The sequence below is a fragment of the Schistocerca nitens genome, chromosome 8 (genome assembly GCF_023898315.1).
Source record: "Schistocerca nitens isolate TAMUIC-IGC-003100 chromosome 8, iqSchNite1.1, whole genome shotgun sequence".
NCBI classification, from domain to species: Eukaryota; Metazoa; Arthropoda; class Insecta; order Orthoptera; family Acrididae; genus Schistocerca; species Schistocerca nitens.
The window spans coordinates 516,315,106-516,333,647 of record NC_064621.1 but is presented as its reverse complement, the minus strand read 5'-3'; the positions used below and the strand labels follow the sequence as shown (position 1 = coordinate 516,333,647).

General features: G+C 41.5%; 1 protein-coding gene across 2 annotated transcripts in view; it reads right to left on the bottom strand.

The window, feature by feature from the left end:
* Positions 1 to 18,542, bottom strand: part of LOC126198584 (DET1 homolog) — a 60,631-nt gene that overhangs the window by 22,768 nt on the left and 19,321 nt on the right. The window contains exons 3-4 of one of the 2 annotated variants that reach the window (XM_049935025.1): positions 17,501 to 17,707; positions 15,422 to 15,624 (exon numbers count right to left, since the gene is read on the bottom strand). In XM_049935025.1, the coding sequence (XP_049790982.1) occupies positions 15,444 to 15,624; positions 17,501 to 17,707 (388 nt within the window). In that variant the 3' untranslated portion in view covers positions 15,422 to 15,443. Of the gene's footprint in view, positions 1 to 15,421; positions 15,625 to 17,500; positions 17,708 to 18,542 lie in introns of those variants that run through there. The other variant, XM_049935024.1, reaches the window with a different exon arrangement.

The following is an 18,542-nucleotide window of genomic DNA, read 5'->3' as shown; positions in this document are numbered from 1 at the left end:
GCTGAGAGCATATCTAATGCTGATCCAGTAGCAATACGCGAGGAATCACTTGCAGGTGTCGAAACCTGTGATGAGCAATCTAGTGGTTCACAATCATCTCCTTCAATTCATCTAGCCTTTTCAGCTGAAGTAGGTCATCCATTCCCAAAAGCAGATCTGAGACAAAACCCAAGAAAAGAAAGAAATAAGAGAAAGTCTGCAATTTTGACCTATACTCCAGACAAACTGGCTATAGAAGTAGAGCTAAAAGCCGTTCCCAGGTGAAGAAAGCGAAGAAGAAGCTAAACTTAAAATGCAGCATGCTACAAATGCAAAAACAGAAAAAACCTGAAGAAACATAGTCGGAAGGTGAGGACAGTGGCTGCCTAGTATGTCTCGAACCATACTGTCACAGTTGTCCCAAGGAGAAGTAGATTCAGCCTTGGGAAAGTAAGAATTGGTCTCATGTTTCTTGTATGAAACGGAAGGATATACACTTGTATCACAATTGTGAATCTGAATAGGTCTCAAGATATGCTTTACTCTTCTGTTTTACTGACTCACTGGACATTTAATTGTAAAGCCTGAATTCATTATTGTCATTAACCACTATTTCACTTAATTTAATAAATGCAAATGTATATAAAATTGAACTTTTATGTTTTTCCCACCATTTATTGATGTTTGGTCAATGTTTTATAATGGCAATTTATTTAAGTTACACTATAAAACATTTAAATGATAAAATGAAGCTTTATCTATGATGTTACTTTTGTACTCTACCTGTGTTACTCTGTGCTTTCTCCAGTAATGAGGTCAAAGCTAACATACTGATCCTTTAAAATTAATTTCACAACTACAAATTATATGTAATTTTAGGTAAACTAAATTTAATTGTGTTAGGAAAGTCTCACAGAAAACACAAATTAGTCCATTATGTCTCATATGTTTAGAGGGAGCTAGAAATAAAAAGCAATACGCAAAATGTTACTTTTGTTCTCAGCCTCCCCTACTGTATTTTTAGCATTGTCGCCGGATTCGGACACTGATATTGAGATGGACACATCAGCACTAGACATCCAGAGTTTATGGTTTTACGGCCAGACCACGGGTGGCGTGGACACTGTGTCAGTTGGCTAGGTCCTCTGGCCGCTTAGGAAATGAGTAAAGTGTGTATGTTCCTCAATTAGTTGTGTTGATGTATCCAAAGCTTTCCAGTCATAGATGTTACTCTTTGCACATAGTGATGCACTTTTTCATGGTTCCTTCTTTCTGTTAACTATTCAGGTTTTGTTTGCACACTGCTGTAGTGGTGTAAAACGCCTGGACATTTATAAGTTGGGGCAAATCCCCAGGATAAGTGCCTCGGCAAATGCCCAAAATTCATAAATGCCCAGGCATTTATGCATTTTAAAGTTTAACTGATAAACAGCACTTACAATTAAAATTGAAGCTGGTATTTTGTACTGCAAAAGGTGTTTCACAGCACTGCTTCTTCAGTTACTGGATAACCAAGTTGAAAAAAGCTGCTTAAGAGTTACGGGAGAGTTATTAGGAGAAATAAATTGGACTGTACACATAACTTTTTACATCTTTAATAAGGTCAGTTCTTGAGGTAGTACATAATAAAAACAAAAAGAAAATGACACTATAGTTTAAAAGTAATTTTTGACATAAAGTATAGTTTATATTAAGTACCTAGCCTGTAGATACTATTTTTACTTATAGCTATACCACTATTCCTGCTTAAAAAAAAAAAAAGTTCTCAATTACTGTACCTAAGTAAAGCACTTTTTCCAAATTATGAGGGCACTTTAAACCCTTTTTGAAATGCTTTTCCATTTTGTTGGAATGTGACTTATGGTCAGACCGGTGTTGCCAATTCCAATAAACTAAATAACCCACAGAATTGTAGGAATTACCCGAATTTAATGGCTATTCACTCAAAATTTCATCTACTACCTATTTGCAATAATAGCAATAGCACTAACTTTTACTTAGAATAACTGGAATTACAGTAAAAACAGTTATCCATAATGATTTTAGTTAGGGATGTGTCATGTACCATTTCCGATTCCACAATTTGAAGAATCGCAGACTCTCTAGGAATCAACTAGTATCAGAATCTAATGATTATAGTGTCTTGGACATTGAATCTTTGTTATTAAATCTTTTTCATGTTAGTGTTCTCATTTTATCTTCACAGCAATGCAGTCACATGAAAGTACATAAATAAAGAAGTGGAGTAGAAAACTATAGCCTGTCTCAAACGTCGCTACATCCGACAATAAACCACTTTTTTGTTTTTTCACTGAAAACAATTTAATGTTTAAACATAAACACACGCCAGCTGTTTAATACATTCAACAAAAATTTTGTTATCAATGATCATTCTTCAATAATACAATAATATTCAGAGATTTAATACAGATTATAAAGTGTGTTACATCGCAAAACCCTGGCCTAAGGACAATGTTTTTTATAGTGGCTTATCACTACACAACTGTTCAATGTGGTGTGTGTGTGTGTGTGTGTGTGTGTGTGTGTGTGAGAGAGAGAGAGAGAGAGAGAGAGAGAGAGAGAGAGAGAGAGAGAGTGAGTGAGTGAGTGAGTGAGAGAGAGAGAGAGAGAGAGAACAGCAGAACTGGTAAAATACAGAAAACATTATAAAATCTTTGTTTGTCTTTTTGGATTTGTGTAAGGTTTGCCATCATCTGCACAGTCTCTTTCTTCAGACCACTTGCCATTTTTATCTGGTACTACCTAAATGCACTACCCCAACTGGTAGTGCTTTACAACAGTGGCAAAGAGGCTGACTCATGCATGTGAAATAACTTTTAATGAAGGATCAAATGTTTCTGGAGCTTTTGCAGTATCAAATAATGCACGAACAACACCAGAAATAGATGCAGTTTCAACAACTGCAGCAGGAGCAGATCATGCAGGATGTGGTGCTGAGCCAAAAAGTGAGCAATCGGCTTCTCTGACAAACACCTGTTGCCCAACTGTTGCTCCTGTCCCCATAATTTGCTGTGTATAGCTGTAGAGAGATGAGACAACTGCCTGCATAGATTCAGGCTGTATTGCAATGTAAAAAAATCATCAGATCCCATGGTCCTGAGAGCTCCATTAGTTAGCAACAGTAGTAGTTTCCACATGAAATGGTTCAAAAGCTGTGTTCCCGCATGGACATTGAAGCATTAGAATTTTATGAACTGTGCACATTGCTGACTATTCTTGGCTAACCAACTGAATTCACCTTGGTTTATCTGTGTGTATTTGTGTACAGTTTGCTATCATCTGCTATGTCTTTTTTCCAACCACTTACCCATTTTCTCTGGTAATACCCAGTCACATTTCCGAAGTTAGTAACGCATTACAACAGTGGCGATGAGACTGACTCTTGCTTGTGAAATAGCTTGTAATGATGGATCAGAAGTTTCTGGAGCTTCAAATGTGTGTGAATTCCTATGGAACCAAACTGCTTACGTCATCGGTCCCTCTGGAGCTTCCACAAGATATGGTTCAAGCGCTGTGCCCATGCATGGACACTGAAGCATTAGAATTTACTGAACTGAGCACTATGCTGAGTGTGCATTTCCACTATCAAGTTTCATAAACAGGCACAAGCTAGCTGGGCAACTTGATACAGATCTTGTTCCTTCTCTGATTAACCCAGAAACCTAACAGTGTAGGAGCTCCCTTTGTCTGCAGCAGCCACATTTTCATAAAGGAATTGTTGAAATGATCTATGGAGCATGTAACCAACTAACCAGCAGGTTCTTTCATACAGCCACTAAAACATCCATTTGTGAGTCCAAATTACTGTATGGCCACAATACAAGAATGTGGAATGGCAAATCCCTTTGCTGGAAATAAGTTCACAATCTAGTGTAAATATTTTTGGTTTAGATGCATTCATTGCATCTGGTTTCCAAGTACCGGATGACATGGCCCAGACCAAGTACTGGGTGAGGCGAGTCAGATGTCCAGCTCAGTACTGTTCCAGGATTTAGAATAATTATTAGATAGATATCAGCATTATTACTATAAATGTTGGGTATGGCCAAAGACTTTGAAGGACGTATGTCACTAATGAGGTCCACAGTACCTAATTTTGTTGCACACGGCCAGTTCAGTTTGCAAATGCAAGACACAGTAAAGACAGAGTTAGCCAGCATATAGGAACTAGGGGCAACTGCACCAATCTCAGCCAGTCCATGGGCAATTCCTTTAATCCTAAAAATCATGCAAATGGCTCCATCAAAATTTGTAGTGGTTTTAAGGCCATGATTAAGGCGTACAGTGAGATCAAGATTCATGCAATCCCTTGGCCAGAGGAACTTGCAGCAAAGTTAGCAGGAGTACAGAGTTTTTCAAAGACTGATTTGAAGGATGCATACTTGGAGTTACCTCTGGATGTATATGCACAGAAAATCCTGGTAATAAATATGTCTTTTGGAATCATCAGTGCAAGAGATTGCCTTCTGTGATCCTCAGCACTGGGAAATTTCCAAAGATACACAAAGCAACTAACTCATGGTATTCTGAAATTATGACTCTTTGAATGGAATTTAGGTAATGGGTGCTACTAGGGAGGAGCACATCCTACACAAATGCAAGTTCTTTGCACCACATATGTTAAGTAGCAACAGGATTATGCCAATGGCAGAGCATGCGGATGCAATCAAGAAGCTGCCGGTCCTGAATACAATCTCACAGGCACAGCAAAATTAGTCACAAATTGAATGGAGGCATTGGCCATTGTGTATGGTGTTACAAAATTCTGTGTTTTCCTCTATGGGAATAGGCTGCAGGTACTTACACATGACAAACCCCACATTTCTCTGTTTGGTCCATGTGCTCATATTTCACAAAAACTGCACAGAGTGTGCATCACTGGATTTTGTTCTTGAGCACTTTCCATTTTGACATTCATTTTTGGGGTACTACATAACACGCAAATGCTGTTTAATTATCACACCTCCCCACTGGCTCTGATGTTGACTTTGTTGTTGTTGTGGTCTACAGTCCTTAGACTGGTTTGATGCAGCTCTCCATGCTACTCTATCCTGTGCAAGCTTCTTCATCTCCCAGTACTTACTGCAACCTACATCCTTCTGAATCTACTTAGTGTATTCATCTCTTGGTCTCCCTCTACAATTTTTACCCTCCATGCTGCCCTCCAATGCTAAATTTGTGATCCCTTGACGCCTCAGAACATGTCCTACCAACCCAGTCCCTTCTTCTTGTCAAGTTGTGCCACAAACTCCTCTTCTCCCCAATTCTATTCAATACATTCTCATTAGTTATGTGATCTACCCATCTAATCTTCAGCATTCTTCTGTAGCACCACATTTCGAAAGATTCTATTCTCTTCTTGTCCAAACTATTTATCGTCCATGTTTCACTTCCATACATGGCTACACTCCATACAAATACTTTCAGAAACGACTTCCTGACACTCAAATCTATACTCGATGTTAACAAATTTCTCTTCTTCAGAAAAGCTTTCCTTGCCATTGCCAGTCTACATTTTAATATCCTCTCTACTTCGGCCAGCAAAACTCCTTTACTACTTTAAGTGTCTCATTTCCTAATCTAATTCTCTCAGCATCACCTGACTTAATTTGACTACATTCCATTATCCTCGTTTCACTCTTGACTTTGATGGTATGGAATCAATGTGTTTTGATCTACTAGATGAGACAATGCACAAAACTTTGCAAGATTTCCAAATCACTGCTCACGAAATAGCTGTGGCTTTTAGTCAGGACCCCTCCTGCATAGGATCATGTCATGGGTGCAAAGAAGTTGGCCAAAGTGTCTCCCAAAAGGATTAGACCATGTGTTGCAAAATTATTTTTCTGTGAAACATAGGCTTAATGTTGTTCTGGGAGTACCCTTGTATGTAGAGGATGCTCAATGTTGCTTCATTGTTCACCCTATGCCACGCAGCCACCACTTGTAGTTGGTACATACATCCCACCCAATGGTGTCTTCGATAAAAGCTCCATCTGGGTTCCACATTTATTGGCCAGGGACAAACAGTGCAAATCATGCAGTTTGTACATGTCAGGCTTGTGCCCACTACCAGGCCTCCCAAGCAAAAAGTGTTTCCTTGTGACCCGAACCTCAGTACCCTTGGAACAGGTTGCACACTGACTTTGTGTGTCTTTTTTACGGTGCAACGTGGTTGCTGGTGGTGGATGTGCTTTCAGATTTTCTTTCTGTAGTGCACGTCTCTTCTACAATTACACAAACTTTGATCAGAGCACTAGCTACCACTTTCACCATAGAGGGTGCTCCTCACATTTTAGTATCTGACAACGGGCCTCAGTAAGTTTCAGCAGACTCCGGGGCTTTTTGCCAGTGCAATGGAATACAGCATCTGACCACCACCCATTTTCCACTCTGCATAGAATTCTGAAATGGAGTGGATGGTGAGGGCATTTGATGCACAATGACCACTGCTGAGACCTCGACAGTGTTTCTTGCCACCTACTGGTCCACCCAAGCAATGGATAAAACCCAGATGGGCCTCTGCATGGGTGCAGGCCACGCACGTTCTTGGGTCTGCTGCATCCTGCCAAAAGCTGTGCTACCAGCAGCATTCTGCTGTGTGGGCTTGCATGTCTGGCTAGAAGTCAGGTTGGGCATTGGGTGTCATTCTCGGCCAGAAGGGGTGCCAAATGTTCCTCGTCGCTGCCGAGAGGGAGTACCCGATCTGTCACTTGATCCAGTTCTGACCATGGCATACACATCAGCTAATCACCCCCCCCCCCCCTCCTCTGGCCAGTGAACGGGACTGCCAGCAACACCTGTCTCGGCCCATCCCTGAAAACTGCCGGTGCTTCTTGGTTCACCCCCTGGACACAGCCACAGTTTCGTTACAGCTTGTGCTCACAGCATCATTACTAGCAGTGACAGCAGTCAACAACCGAACTGGCACAGGACTTGCAATCCATGAAGGTTGAGTCACTCCCTACAACACTGCAGTCACCACCAGTCTCAATGCCACAGCAGTAATTACAGCCTCAAGAGGGACAAGGCAACAAGAAATTGAGGTGCCGTTGGAGTAAATGGCAGGGCTGCCCCCACGATGCTCGTTCTTGCCCCAGCAGTTGTAACACAGGTATAGTCAATTGTGATGCTAAATGTCTATTAGAAGGGGAGGGATTTCGTATCGCCGCCAGACTCGGACAATGACATTAACGCAACAGGGTTGCCCATCCAGAGCTGTACAGTGTCACACCCGCACCATGGGCGGCATAGTGTCAGTTGGCAAGACCCTCTAGTAGCGTAGGCAATGAGGAAAGTGTATTGTTAGTTGTGTTGTTGCATCCACAGCTTACCAGTTGGAGATGTTACCGTTTGCACACAGTGACACACTTGTACTTCATTGTTCCTCTCCGTTAGCATTCAGGTTTTGCATGTACGCTACTGATGATTCTTGGCTTCACGACTGAAGGAAGGAAGCTTACAGTTAAACACCCTGCCATGAGAGACGGAGCATAAGCTTGCATTATGAAGGGATGGGAAAGAAATTGGCATGGCCTTTTCGAAGGAACCAGGCAGGAATTTGCTTGGAGCAATTTGGGTAGATCATGGAAAACCTGAATCTGGACAGTTGGATGGGTATTTGAACAGTCATCCTCCCAAGAGTGAGTCCAGTATGTTAATCATTGTGCCAGCTCTGCCACCTCACATTGTTTCATGATTGAATTTCTTTCAATTTGTCATTTCAGATTTTGTATGGCGAACTGTCATCCAGTCGGTCTATTTTTTTCCTGGCGACTTACCGTTTTTTTTCTCTAAGACTACTTGGAGACAATCCCCCAGCTCTGCAGCATGTTTGCAAAAGTTTTGTAAATAGGTCTCTGTTGTTACAAAAATAACTTGGGAGCAAAGGAGACTAATCACTGAACACTAAAAGTATTGTGTCATTGTCAGGAACAAGTAAAAGCGTGAAAGCTTTGCTAGCTTTTTTATTAATACTATTTAGTGAGGCATCTCCTTCACTGTTAAATTATTTACATTCTACCAGAACCATGTTCTCAGTTTTTATTTCTATAAACAACTATTTTCTTTGAAAAATACCAATGCATTCATTACACATTATTCTGCCAGTGGGAAATAAACTATAACTACTAAATAAAACTGGGTAAACAGCAACTTTTCTGAATGTACTGGCTTTTTGCTAAATTCCTATGTTTCGTTTAGGTGACATAAGAACACATAAACTGATCAGCAAGAACATTGCAACCACCAACCTACAAGTGATATAAGCCAATCCAGGCAATAGTGTCACCTGGTGAGAAGTGACTGTTAGTCAGATACATGTATGGTGCACGCAGTATCAATGAGAGTGTGTGTGTACAATGGGGAAGGCTCGCAATCTGAGTTTGACCGAGGGCAGATTGTGATGGCTTGGAGGCTCGGCATGAGCATTTCAGAAACTGCACAACTTTTTGATTGTTTGATAAATGCTGTGGTGAGTGTCTCCAATGTGTGGCAAAACCAAGGTGAAACCATGTTGAGACGTTGTGAGATTGGGCGGCCACCTCTCATTATGGATGTCTGACGCCGTAGGCTGGGCAGACTGTAAAACAGGACAGGCAGCAAACTGTGGTGGAACAAACATCAGACTTTAATGCTGGGCAGAGTACAAGTGTGTCTGAACACACAATGTACTGAACACTCCTAACGATGGGACTTCGTAGCCAATGACCCGTGCAAGTGTCATCCTAACATCACCAACTATGACTGAAATGGGCATGTGTCCACTGGCACTGGATGTTGGCTCAGTTGCAGAGCATTGCATTGTCTTCTTCATCATGCTGATGGGAGGGCACAAATCTATCGTCTTACAGTGGAACAGTTTTTGGAGCTGGTACTGCAGGATGGAGACAAGCTGGTGGCAGCTCCATTATGCTCTGGAGAGCATTCATGTGTGCAGCCATGGGTCTAGTGAGCTTGTGCAAGGCACCATGATGGCCAAAGAATATCGTACACTGGTTGCAGACTATGTACATGTACATGTACATCTACATCTACACCCATACTCCGCAAGCCACCTGACGGTGTGTGGCGGAGGGTACCTTGCCTACCTCTATTGGTTCTCCCTTCTATTCCAGTCTCGTATTGTCCATGGAAAGGATTGTAGGTATGCCTCTGTGTGGGTTCTGATCTCTCTGATTTTATCCTCATGGTCTCTTCGCGAGATATACGTAGGAGGGAGCAATATACTGCTTGACTCCTCGGTGAAGGTATGTTCTCGAAACTTCAACAAAAGCCCGTACCGAGCTACTGAGTGTCTCTCCTGCAGAGTCTTCCACTGGAGTTTATCTATCATCTCTGTAACACTTTCGCGATTACTAAATGATCCTGTAACGAAGCATGCCGCTCTCCGTTAGATCTTCTCTATCTCTTCTATCAACCCTATCTGGTACGGATCCCACACTGCTGAGCAGTATTCAAGCAGTGGGCGAACAAGCATACTGTAACCTACTTCCTTTGTTTTCGGATTGCACTTCCTTAGGATTCTTCCAATGAATCTCAGTCTGGCATCTGCTTTACCGACGATCACCTTTATATGATCATTCCATTTTAAATCACTCCTAATGCGTACTCCCAGATAATTTATGGAATTAACTGCTTCCAGTTGCTGACCTGCCATATTGTAGCTAAATGATAAGGGATCTATCTTTCTATATATTTGCAGCACATTACACTTGTCTACATTGAGATTCAATTGCCATTCCCTGCACCATGCGTCAATTCGCTGCAGATCCTCCTGCATTTCAGTACAATTTTCCATTGTTACAACCTCTCGATATACCACAACATCCCTTCAAGACAATCATATTTCCTGGCAGCAGTGGCATTTTTCAACAAGGCAGTGTGCCGTGTCACAAGGCCAGGAGTGTTGTGGACTGGTTTGAGGAACACAGTGATGAGTCCCAACTTATGTGCTGGCCCCCCAACTCGTCAGATCTGAATCTGACTGAACACATGTAAGTAGGATTAAGGAATAGGTATCCCCAGGCCTCCAAAATCTGAAAATTCAGAAAACAAGTCCACAAAATATTACTTCTTCACAGCAAATTTATTCATTTCGTAATGTAGGCATATTGTTTACTTCAGTCTCTTTTACTGAATGTGTTGTCGTTGTATAGATCATACTGTTCAGGAATAATGAGAAATCAGTGACCCTAAGATGGTTAGAGAGAGGACAGAGCAAGCTGAGCCATTACATTTTACAGAGCAACCCACTTTGTCTTTCAACTTTGAGGGTAGCCAACAGTCGTAGCAAGTATAATGTCTTTCAGTTATTTTACGATAGATAATTCAATTGTTCAAGTAGTATTTGTATAAAATAACTGCAAGCAAACTCCATCTGTCAAATAAGCTTTCTTTCACAATTTGCAATATTTAATTTAACTGGTTGACAAAGTGTCAACCTTGCTATGTGCGCAGTGAGACTTTCTTGGGAAAAGCACAAATTCTGCCTTAGGAAACAAGAAACTGCAATCTAAAATAGAAGCTTTGTATGAAAAATGGAGGCAACTACAAAAATATGGTGTATTTTAAAAATTCACTACATTAATTCTTGGGGAAGCATCATATTGTGATGTATTTTTTTGTATTCTAGACGCTGTCCTTCAAGCAAGGCAAATGGAGGAAGCCAATTATTGCTTACAAATGCTTGTGTTCCATGATGAATGTGAATTTCACCACAGGAAGAGAAATCAATCTGTATTATTTGTATTTTCCCTGAAGTGTGATCTATGCCCCTTCTGCAAACCAAAGTGGTGTAGGCTTATTTTTTTCATCTTCCTATTAAAATTCATTAAATATCAGAGCAACAATCACAATATTTCTTTGTAGCTTAAAAAACTGAAAAATCAGTTTATAGAACCTTTCTCATGGATCTGACAGCTGTACATTTTTTTATATTAATTAGCCTTATGAATCAATATTAAAAAAATGCACCAAATCATGATATAGAATCATCTGATGAAGGCCCAAGAGGTTTTAAGTAGTAATCAATCAAATTCCAGATATCTAAGATAATTGAACTGAACTATTTATCTAATAAGATAAGAATTTTTTTTACCAGATTCGACTTGAGTGAGGAAATCCAAACGACAAATCCTTTGAGGTGGCATTAAAATAAATATTTTGTCAATGATCTACATGTAGCTAATATACTGAAAATTGTAGATATTCTGGACTCTAATACATTAGGAGATGCGGCACTAGGGGAAGTAAAGCTATGAGGATGGGCCGTGAGTCATGCTTGGGCAGCTCAGTCGATAGAGCACTTGTCTGCAAAAGGTAAAGGTCTCGAGTTTGAGTGTTAATCTGGCACACAGTTTAAATCTGCCAGGAAGTTACAACACATTACTTTCAAATAAATAAATCAAGTAAAATAAGGTTACAGAAGCAATACATACTCCAGGATGTTACAGAATGTTGTCACACGTTTTTAGTATCTGACGAGAGACTTCTTGAAAGAGTCAGGAATTTAAACTGAATGTGTTATTTTACCTTTGTATTTACATAACAACAATGTACACAAGAGTGTTGCAGATTCTATTATTATAATTAATATGGCATTACTAATTAAACTGAAAGTAATGAATATACAGGTTAATCAGCTACCTCTGTGTTACTGTATACGAGATAAAAAAAATAGATGAATTTTTTAAGTGAATTTTCTTTTCATTCTTTTTTGGCAAGTACAAGGACCAAGGGGACAAGCCCTTCTTTGTTCTATTGAGACCAAATTACAAATAACTCAAAGAGCCACCTTGATGAGCGCCCACGCCCACGCCCAGGCCCACGCCCACCCACCCACCCACCCACACACACACACCCACCCACACACACACACACAAACACACACACCTCTTGGGTAACCTAGATGAAACCTTAACTTCCCAAAACCCAAACCCTTTAGCTGGTTCAGGTTCATTAATAATATCTTTGAATTAGTAATCAGAGTCAAGGTACCCTATTTCATTCCTCCACGATATCAACACCTCCTCTCTCATTTGCTTCACCTGGTTATCCTCAGCCCTAGATGCTGCCTTCCTGGGTATGATGTACACCTCTTCAATGGCTTCATCCATATTCTGTCCATATCAAGCCCATTAAACTCCAACAAATTCACTTGTATATAACCTGGCCACCCATGGATGACACATCTGCAGCGATGAGAAATCACTTACTCAATAAGGTGAAGGTCTCACCAAGGCTTTCATGACAGCAAATATCCCCAAAATCTTGTATGCAGACAGATTTCCCATATCATACACCGAAACTCTCCAAATCCCCATACAACCACCGAAAACCAGCTACAGAGGACTATGCCAATCATCCAATATCATACTTTATTGGAACAACTGAAGCACATACTTTGCCAGAGCTCTCATCATTTATCATTCTGCACACAAAATAAGGAACATCCTACCCACAATCTTTCAACCCTTTCTGAAGTGGTATTCCTTTCCTCAACCAGTCTATACAATATTCTGGTCCTTTTTTGTACCACACCCTTTTCCAATCCCTTGACACATGGGACATAGCTCTGCGGAAGACCCATGTGCCGGACCTGTCCAATACACCCATCCAGCACATCCTAATTCCTACTCCAATCTAGACACACACACCCTAGCCTATTAAAGGCAGTGTCACCTCTGAAAGCAGTCAAGTCACATAACCAGCTCTGCTGCAAATTCTGAACAATGTTTCGTGTGTTATTTTTTTATTTATTTTTGTAATGTTGTTGTTGTTGCTGCTGTTGTTGTTGTTGTTGTTGTTGTTGTGGACTTCAGTTCAAAGACTAGTTTGATGCAGCCCTCCACAGTAATCTATCACATGGAAGCCTCTTCATCTCCGAATAACTAACTGCAACTTACATCCTTCTGAATCTGCTTACTGCATTCACTTCTTGGTCTCCCTCTTTGATTTCTACTCCCACACTTCCCTCCAGCATTAAAAAGGTGATACCTCATAATGTATCCTATCAGCCAAACCTTTCTCTTAGTCAAGTTGTGCCACAAATTTCTTGTTTCTCAAATTATATTCAGTACCCACCTAGGAACACGCCCTCACTTCATGAGCCACTGTGAAGGCGTTCGGTATGGTATTTAAACCAGGGAATGGGAGCAAAGTTTGATGATCAGGAATTTTACACCACCACTTCTCCTCCCCTTGATAGACAAATATTGGCTAACTCTCCCTCCCACATTCCTATTCCATGCAACTGCTGCCTCCGACACAACAGTTGACCACCATTCCCCAACCCTCCCTCCTGTTCCCTGCCTCCTTGTTCCACATTCATGAAGGTTCTCCTTGAAGGCATGAATGAAGTGAATCATATCCACAACAGAGCTTCATTAAGTCACAGTGGCAGCTAGACTTATACATGGGTCACCCAAAAATTAAGTTTCCCCAGAGCTACGAGGTAACAATCATATGACAGCTTGACAAGTCTCATTGCCTATTCTCAGGAGCAATGCAGCAGTGGCTGACAATGACGGCTCTTATTCTTCCTCCCACCAACTGTGAGGTTCAGTCTGTGATATAGTTTCTTAATGCACAAAACAGAGTGCTAATAGAAATTTGTCATCACCTGGGTGAGATGTATGGGCAACATATGTCATGAGCAATGTTATTGGTGAAGACAATTTTCTGAGGTTGTCAAAGAGTCCTCATTGAAGAGAGGACCATCATTCATCAATGATAACCTTGTCTGGCAGCACATACGGAGAACTATCACTCCGTAATTATGGATCTCAGCAGCTACATACTGCACATATCACGACCCTTGTTGCATAAAATTGCAACCAACCACCTGCTAATTCCTCGACAGGATGTTAATGGATGATGAAACCTGGATTACTCACTTTACGCTGGAAACCAAGCAGCAGTTGATGCATTGGTATCAGAGTGGATCTCCGCTGAAAATGAAGTTCAAACAGAGTGTGCAAACAGACCGTGTCAGTGTGGAAAGTGATGCATACAGTGTTCTGGCCAGGAAAGGCATTCTGCTCACTGACTTCCTGCCCTCTGCCAGCTGTTACAGAGCTGTTCTGATCCATGACAATTCAAGTCCACATACAGCTCAGCGCACAACTGTTCTGAAGGAGTTCAGCTGAGAATCGTTTGATCATCCACCTTTAAGTCTTGCTCTCACTCCAGGTGATATCCATCTTTCCTTGCATCTTAAGAAATTCCTAGCTTCCAGTCAGCATATTCACCATTATGAAGGGCTGAAAATGACTCTCACATGCTGGTTCCACTCCCAAGTTACAGATTTCTTTGACATAGAATACAAAAGATCGTCCCAAGTTATGACTAGTGTCTCAATTCTGGTGGTGATTATGCTGAAGAAATACTTAAAATATTGCTGTACCTGTGCCAATATACATTTTTCATGTAACAGTTTTCTTTAAAAAATACATAAATAAATAAATAAAAATTACAGTGTAAAATGAATGTGCGGTGTCTGTTCTTTCAGATATGTCCAAAAGAACAGACACCACACGAAATCTGCAGCTGTGGTACACATTATGTAAATGGAAGGTGGAGGATGGGGGGAGAGAAAGGAAAGGGACTGTTGATGTCAAATGCATTAGGACTGTATGCGGAATCAGCGGCAGTGAGTGAAAATGTGTGCTGGACTGGGATTCGACCCCGAGATTCTCCTGCTTGCTAGGCAAGTTGCGTTGACCACTGCACCAGCATGAAACAGCTGGTTGGTTGGTTGATTTATTTGGTGGAGGAAACCAAACAGTGAGATCATCAGTCCCATTGGATTAGGGAAGGATGTTGGCCGTGCCCTTTCAAAGGAACCATCCCAGCATTTGCCTGAAGTGATTTAGGGACATCATGGAAAACCTAAATCAGCACAGCTGGATGCGGATTTGAACCATTGTCCTCCTGAATGAGAGTCCAGTGTACTAACAACTGCGCCACCTCCCTCGGTCAGGAGACAACATTTATCATAATTATATGGACTACCTCGGCACATCTTTCGGCTGATTGACATTCCCACCTGGCACCAGCTATCCACAGTCTATGTCCATGTCCATGTGTGAAACAGCAGACATCATGCATTCATATAATTGATTCACCTCAATGGGCAATAAACCCATCACCTTGAGAGTGGATGCACAATTACGTCTCACCTCCGGCGGGAATTCATCACTTCAAAACCCACGACATTACATAAATGTGTGAAAGCATGCAGTTGCAGCAGTTTGTGGGTGGAGTGATCACTATGGAGGGTTGGTAGAGCCTTTCTTCTAGTTGTCAGAATGGCAATGACTCTCCCCCTGGGAACAGTGAATTCGATGGTTTGGCAAGGGCTGTGGGAGTCCATCAGAGCTGAAGGTGGCTGCAGCAAGTGAGACGGTGTGCATATGAACTCTTTATTACTCCAACAAACTAGATCAGTTATAGGTACATGCTTTGTTCTGGTAGTGTTGCACGGCATCGACCAACAGTGTTCGTGATCCAGAGGCATAGTGAGACATCAATCTGGTAGCCCATTGCAAAGCGACGCTGTGGTGAACTGTCTGTGCAGCACCATGGTGGCTCAGTGGGGCTGATCGACCAAATCTGAGTTGGCAGCTGGTGGCAGAATCATATCAGTCACATTATAATGCCTGCAACAATCTGAGAACTATCACTTAAACTTTAAACTGAAGCTCTCGCCACGAGAGATCTATCTAATGTATTATGCCCCACGAGTCCCTCAATATCACTAACTTATTTAACCGTAGGCACTTTCCCAACTACAATCTGTATCTTTTAGTGCATTTACAATATTCCATAAAGCTTCTTAGCACCTAATATGTTCTCCTTTACATTGATTCTGACAGTTATCCAAGGCGGATTTTCTGCTAGCATGTGCACTGTTACATGGAAAATCTGGTGTGGTTTAACTGATGAAATCAGATGGAATTACTTGTTTCTATCTGTGTGGTGCCTTCAGTGTATTGCTGCTTTGAGTCAGTGCCATATAATGAAAAGATAAATTCAGACCATAAGATACTGTTGTAACACTGACCTACATTTCGCATTGTCAGAACTGTCACAATTGTTTACAACTACCCAACTGGACAATAAAATAAGCAGTAGGAGAATAGCACAATAATGAAAAAAGAAAAGCTCCACACATACCTAAGGTGCTCTGTGGATGTCAAACTACATGTGTACTACTAGTGTCAACCCTTGCAGAACTCAATCTATAACAACGTCTTCAGTTACCTATTATGTAAATAATCATTTCGTATTTACTCTTGTATATACTTCCTGAACACAGACTCGCCGTAATACCTGATATATTTTACACAGAAAGGGTAAAAAGGGAGAAACACAAAATCAAGAAAAACAGAAACAAGATGGTACAAAAACTCATTCTGCTACTTACTTGCTCTGCCGATGACTTCAGCATCTTTGCCAACCCTACTGCTGTCATCAAAATTTAGCAGTGCTGTAAGATAGACTGTTGCTACCGCCCGCCCCTCCCCCTTCCCCAAATTGGACGTAAAAATGTAGCAAGTCAGGGGTATATGGAGGGGTGGAAGAGTAGTTGTTCTAGTTGTCAGGAGGGTAATGGCTCTCCCACCTGGGTATTGTCAGTTTGAAGGGTTGACAAGAGCAAAGGGGGTCCATCAAAGGTGAAGGTGGCTGCAGCAAGACAGATGGCATGCTTGTAAACTCTTTATTACTCCAGAAAGCTGCAGCAGTTACAGGTGCACGCTCTCATTTTCCAATGCAGCCCAGTGTTGGCCCATGGCACCCCTCTTCCTCAGGGATGATCAGGTGGTGATCCTGCGGCCCACACCAAAGCAATGCTGTGGCATATCATCATCGCAGCAGTGTGGTGGCTTGGTGGTGCTGACAGACTATGAGCTGAGTAAGAAGCTGGCAGCATAGGCCCTTGTGGCTGTGGCTGGCATTGGCCTGTGAAGCCTGCAGTGCTGGCTGGCACAGAGGTGGGCTGACGATGTTGACAGCTGTCCAGTGGATGGTGGAGTAGTCTAGCAGCACTTGACTGCTGTTTGAATACTGGATACAAATAATGCACTGCTGGTTGGTACAGTACTGCATCGACAGCTCATTACGAGAACCATGGCACATGTTGACATAAAGTGTGACGCTAAGGTGTGATGGTTCCGCAAGTCGGCTATGTCGACAGTCACATGCCTTCGGGGTGGTAATTGGGAACACTGTATTCCAAATTTACTTTGTGTTGTCATGCTCCCCATGCAGAATTTTAGTTCACTGTACACAATGACAGCCCACGGACTGCTGACAGAGTTTGTAACAGTCACTTTTTTTGTGACATGTTGAGTTGAAACCTCGGATACAATACACTTACTGTATGTCAAAACTACGATAATGATACAGTATATTTTGAGCAATTTCACAATCTCTATTCATTTTAAAAATGAAATATACTTCTATAAAACGGCACTTTCTAAAAAGTGATGCAGCTTACCTGATGGGATGTTCACCACAAGCTTTTGGTCGCTCCATAACAGAGACCCATTTATCATCATAACTAAAGAGTGACAGATCTAGATATGGAGAGCAGCTGTACGACTGAGCGCTGATTGGTAGTTGTGTTAACATTCGTTTGGTTGCCTCTGTTACACCACCAAACCGTGCACTCACAAATGTTTGCTTACAACGCTGCTGGATCACCCTGTATCGCAAACATCAGTTTAATTAAAAATAAATGCAAAACTAGAAAATTCTGCAGGAGATATAATGCAGTAAAAGACCACTAAAGAGAGAACTTCATGATACATTACGTGGGCCACAGCTTATTCTCACCAAAATTACATGACAGTAGGCCTAAAGCCTATCTGGATATTCTTCTTTACATGACCTTGCAATCAAATAAAATAAAGTACAGAAAAGTCATTAACTTATAATACAGCGACATAGTAAAAGGCAACATTGATGAAAGTGGCATCAGACTAAAACTGTGTGATGAGTAAAGATAACATCAAATGGATATGGTTAGCACTACCTATGTATATAAGCAAGAACTGGAATATGAAAGCGCTAATTAGGAACTTACATTATTCAGAACATGCACACATACAGGGGCTCTCTCTCTCTAAATATGGTTCCACAATGGAATTATTTTAACCATTTTTAGCATTTTAGATGAATCCAGAATGAGATTTTCACTCTGCAGCGGAGTGTGCGCTGATATGAAACTTCCTGGCAGATTAAAACTGTGTGCCCGACCGAGACTCGAACTCGGGACCTTTGCCTTTCGCGGGCAAGTGCTCTAACATCTGAGCTACCGAAGCACGACTCACGCCCGATACTCACAGCTTTACTTCTGCCAGTATCTCGTCTCCTACCTTCCAAACTTTACAGAAGCTCTCCTGTGAACCTTGCAGAACTAGCACTCCTGAAAGAAATGATATAGCGGAGAAATGGCTTAGCCACAGCCTGGGGGATGTTTCCAGAATGAGATTTTCACTCTGCAGCGGAGTGTGCGCTGATATGAAACTTCCTGGCAG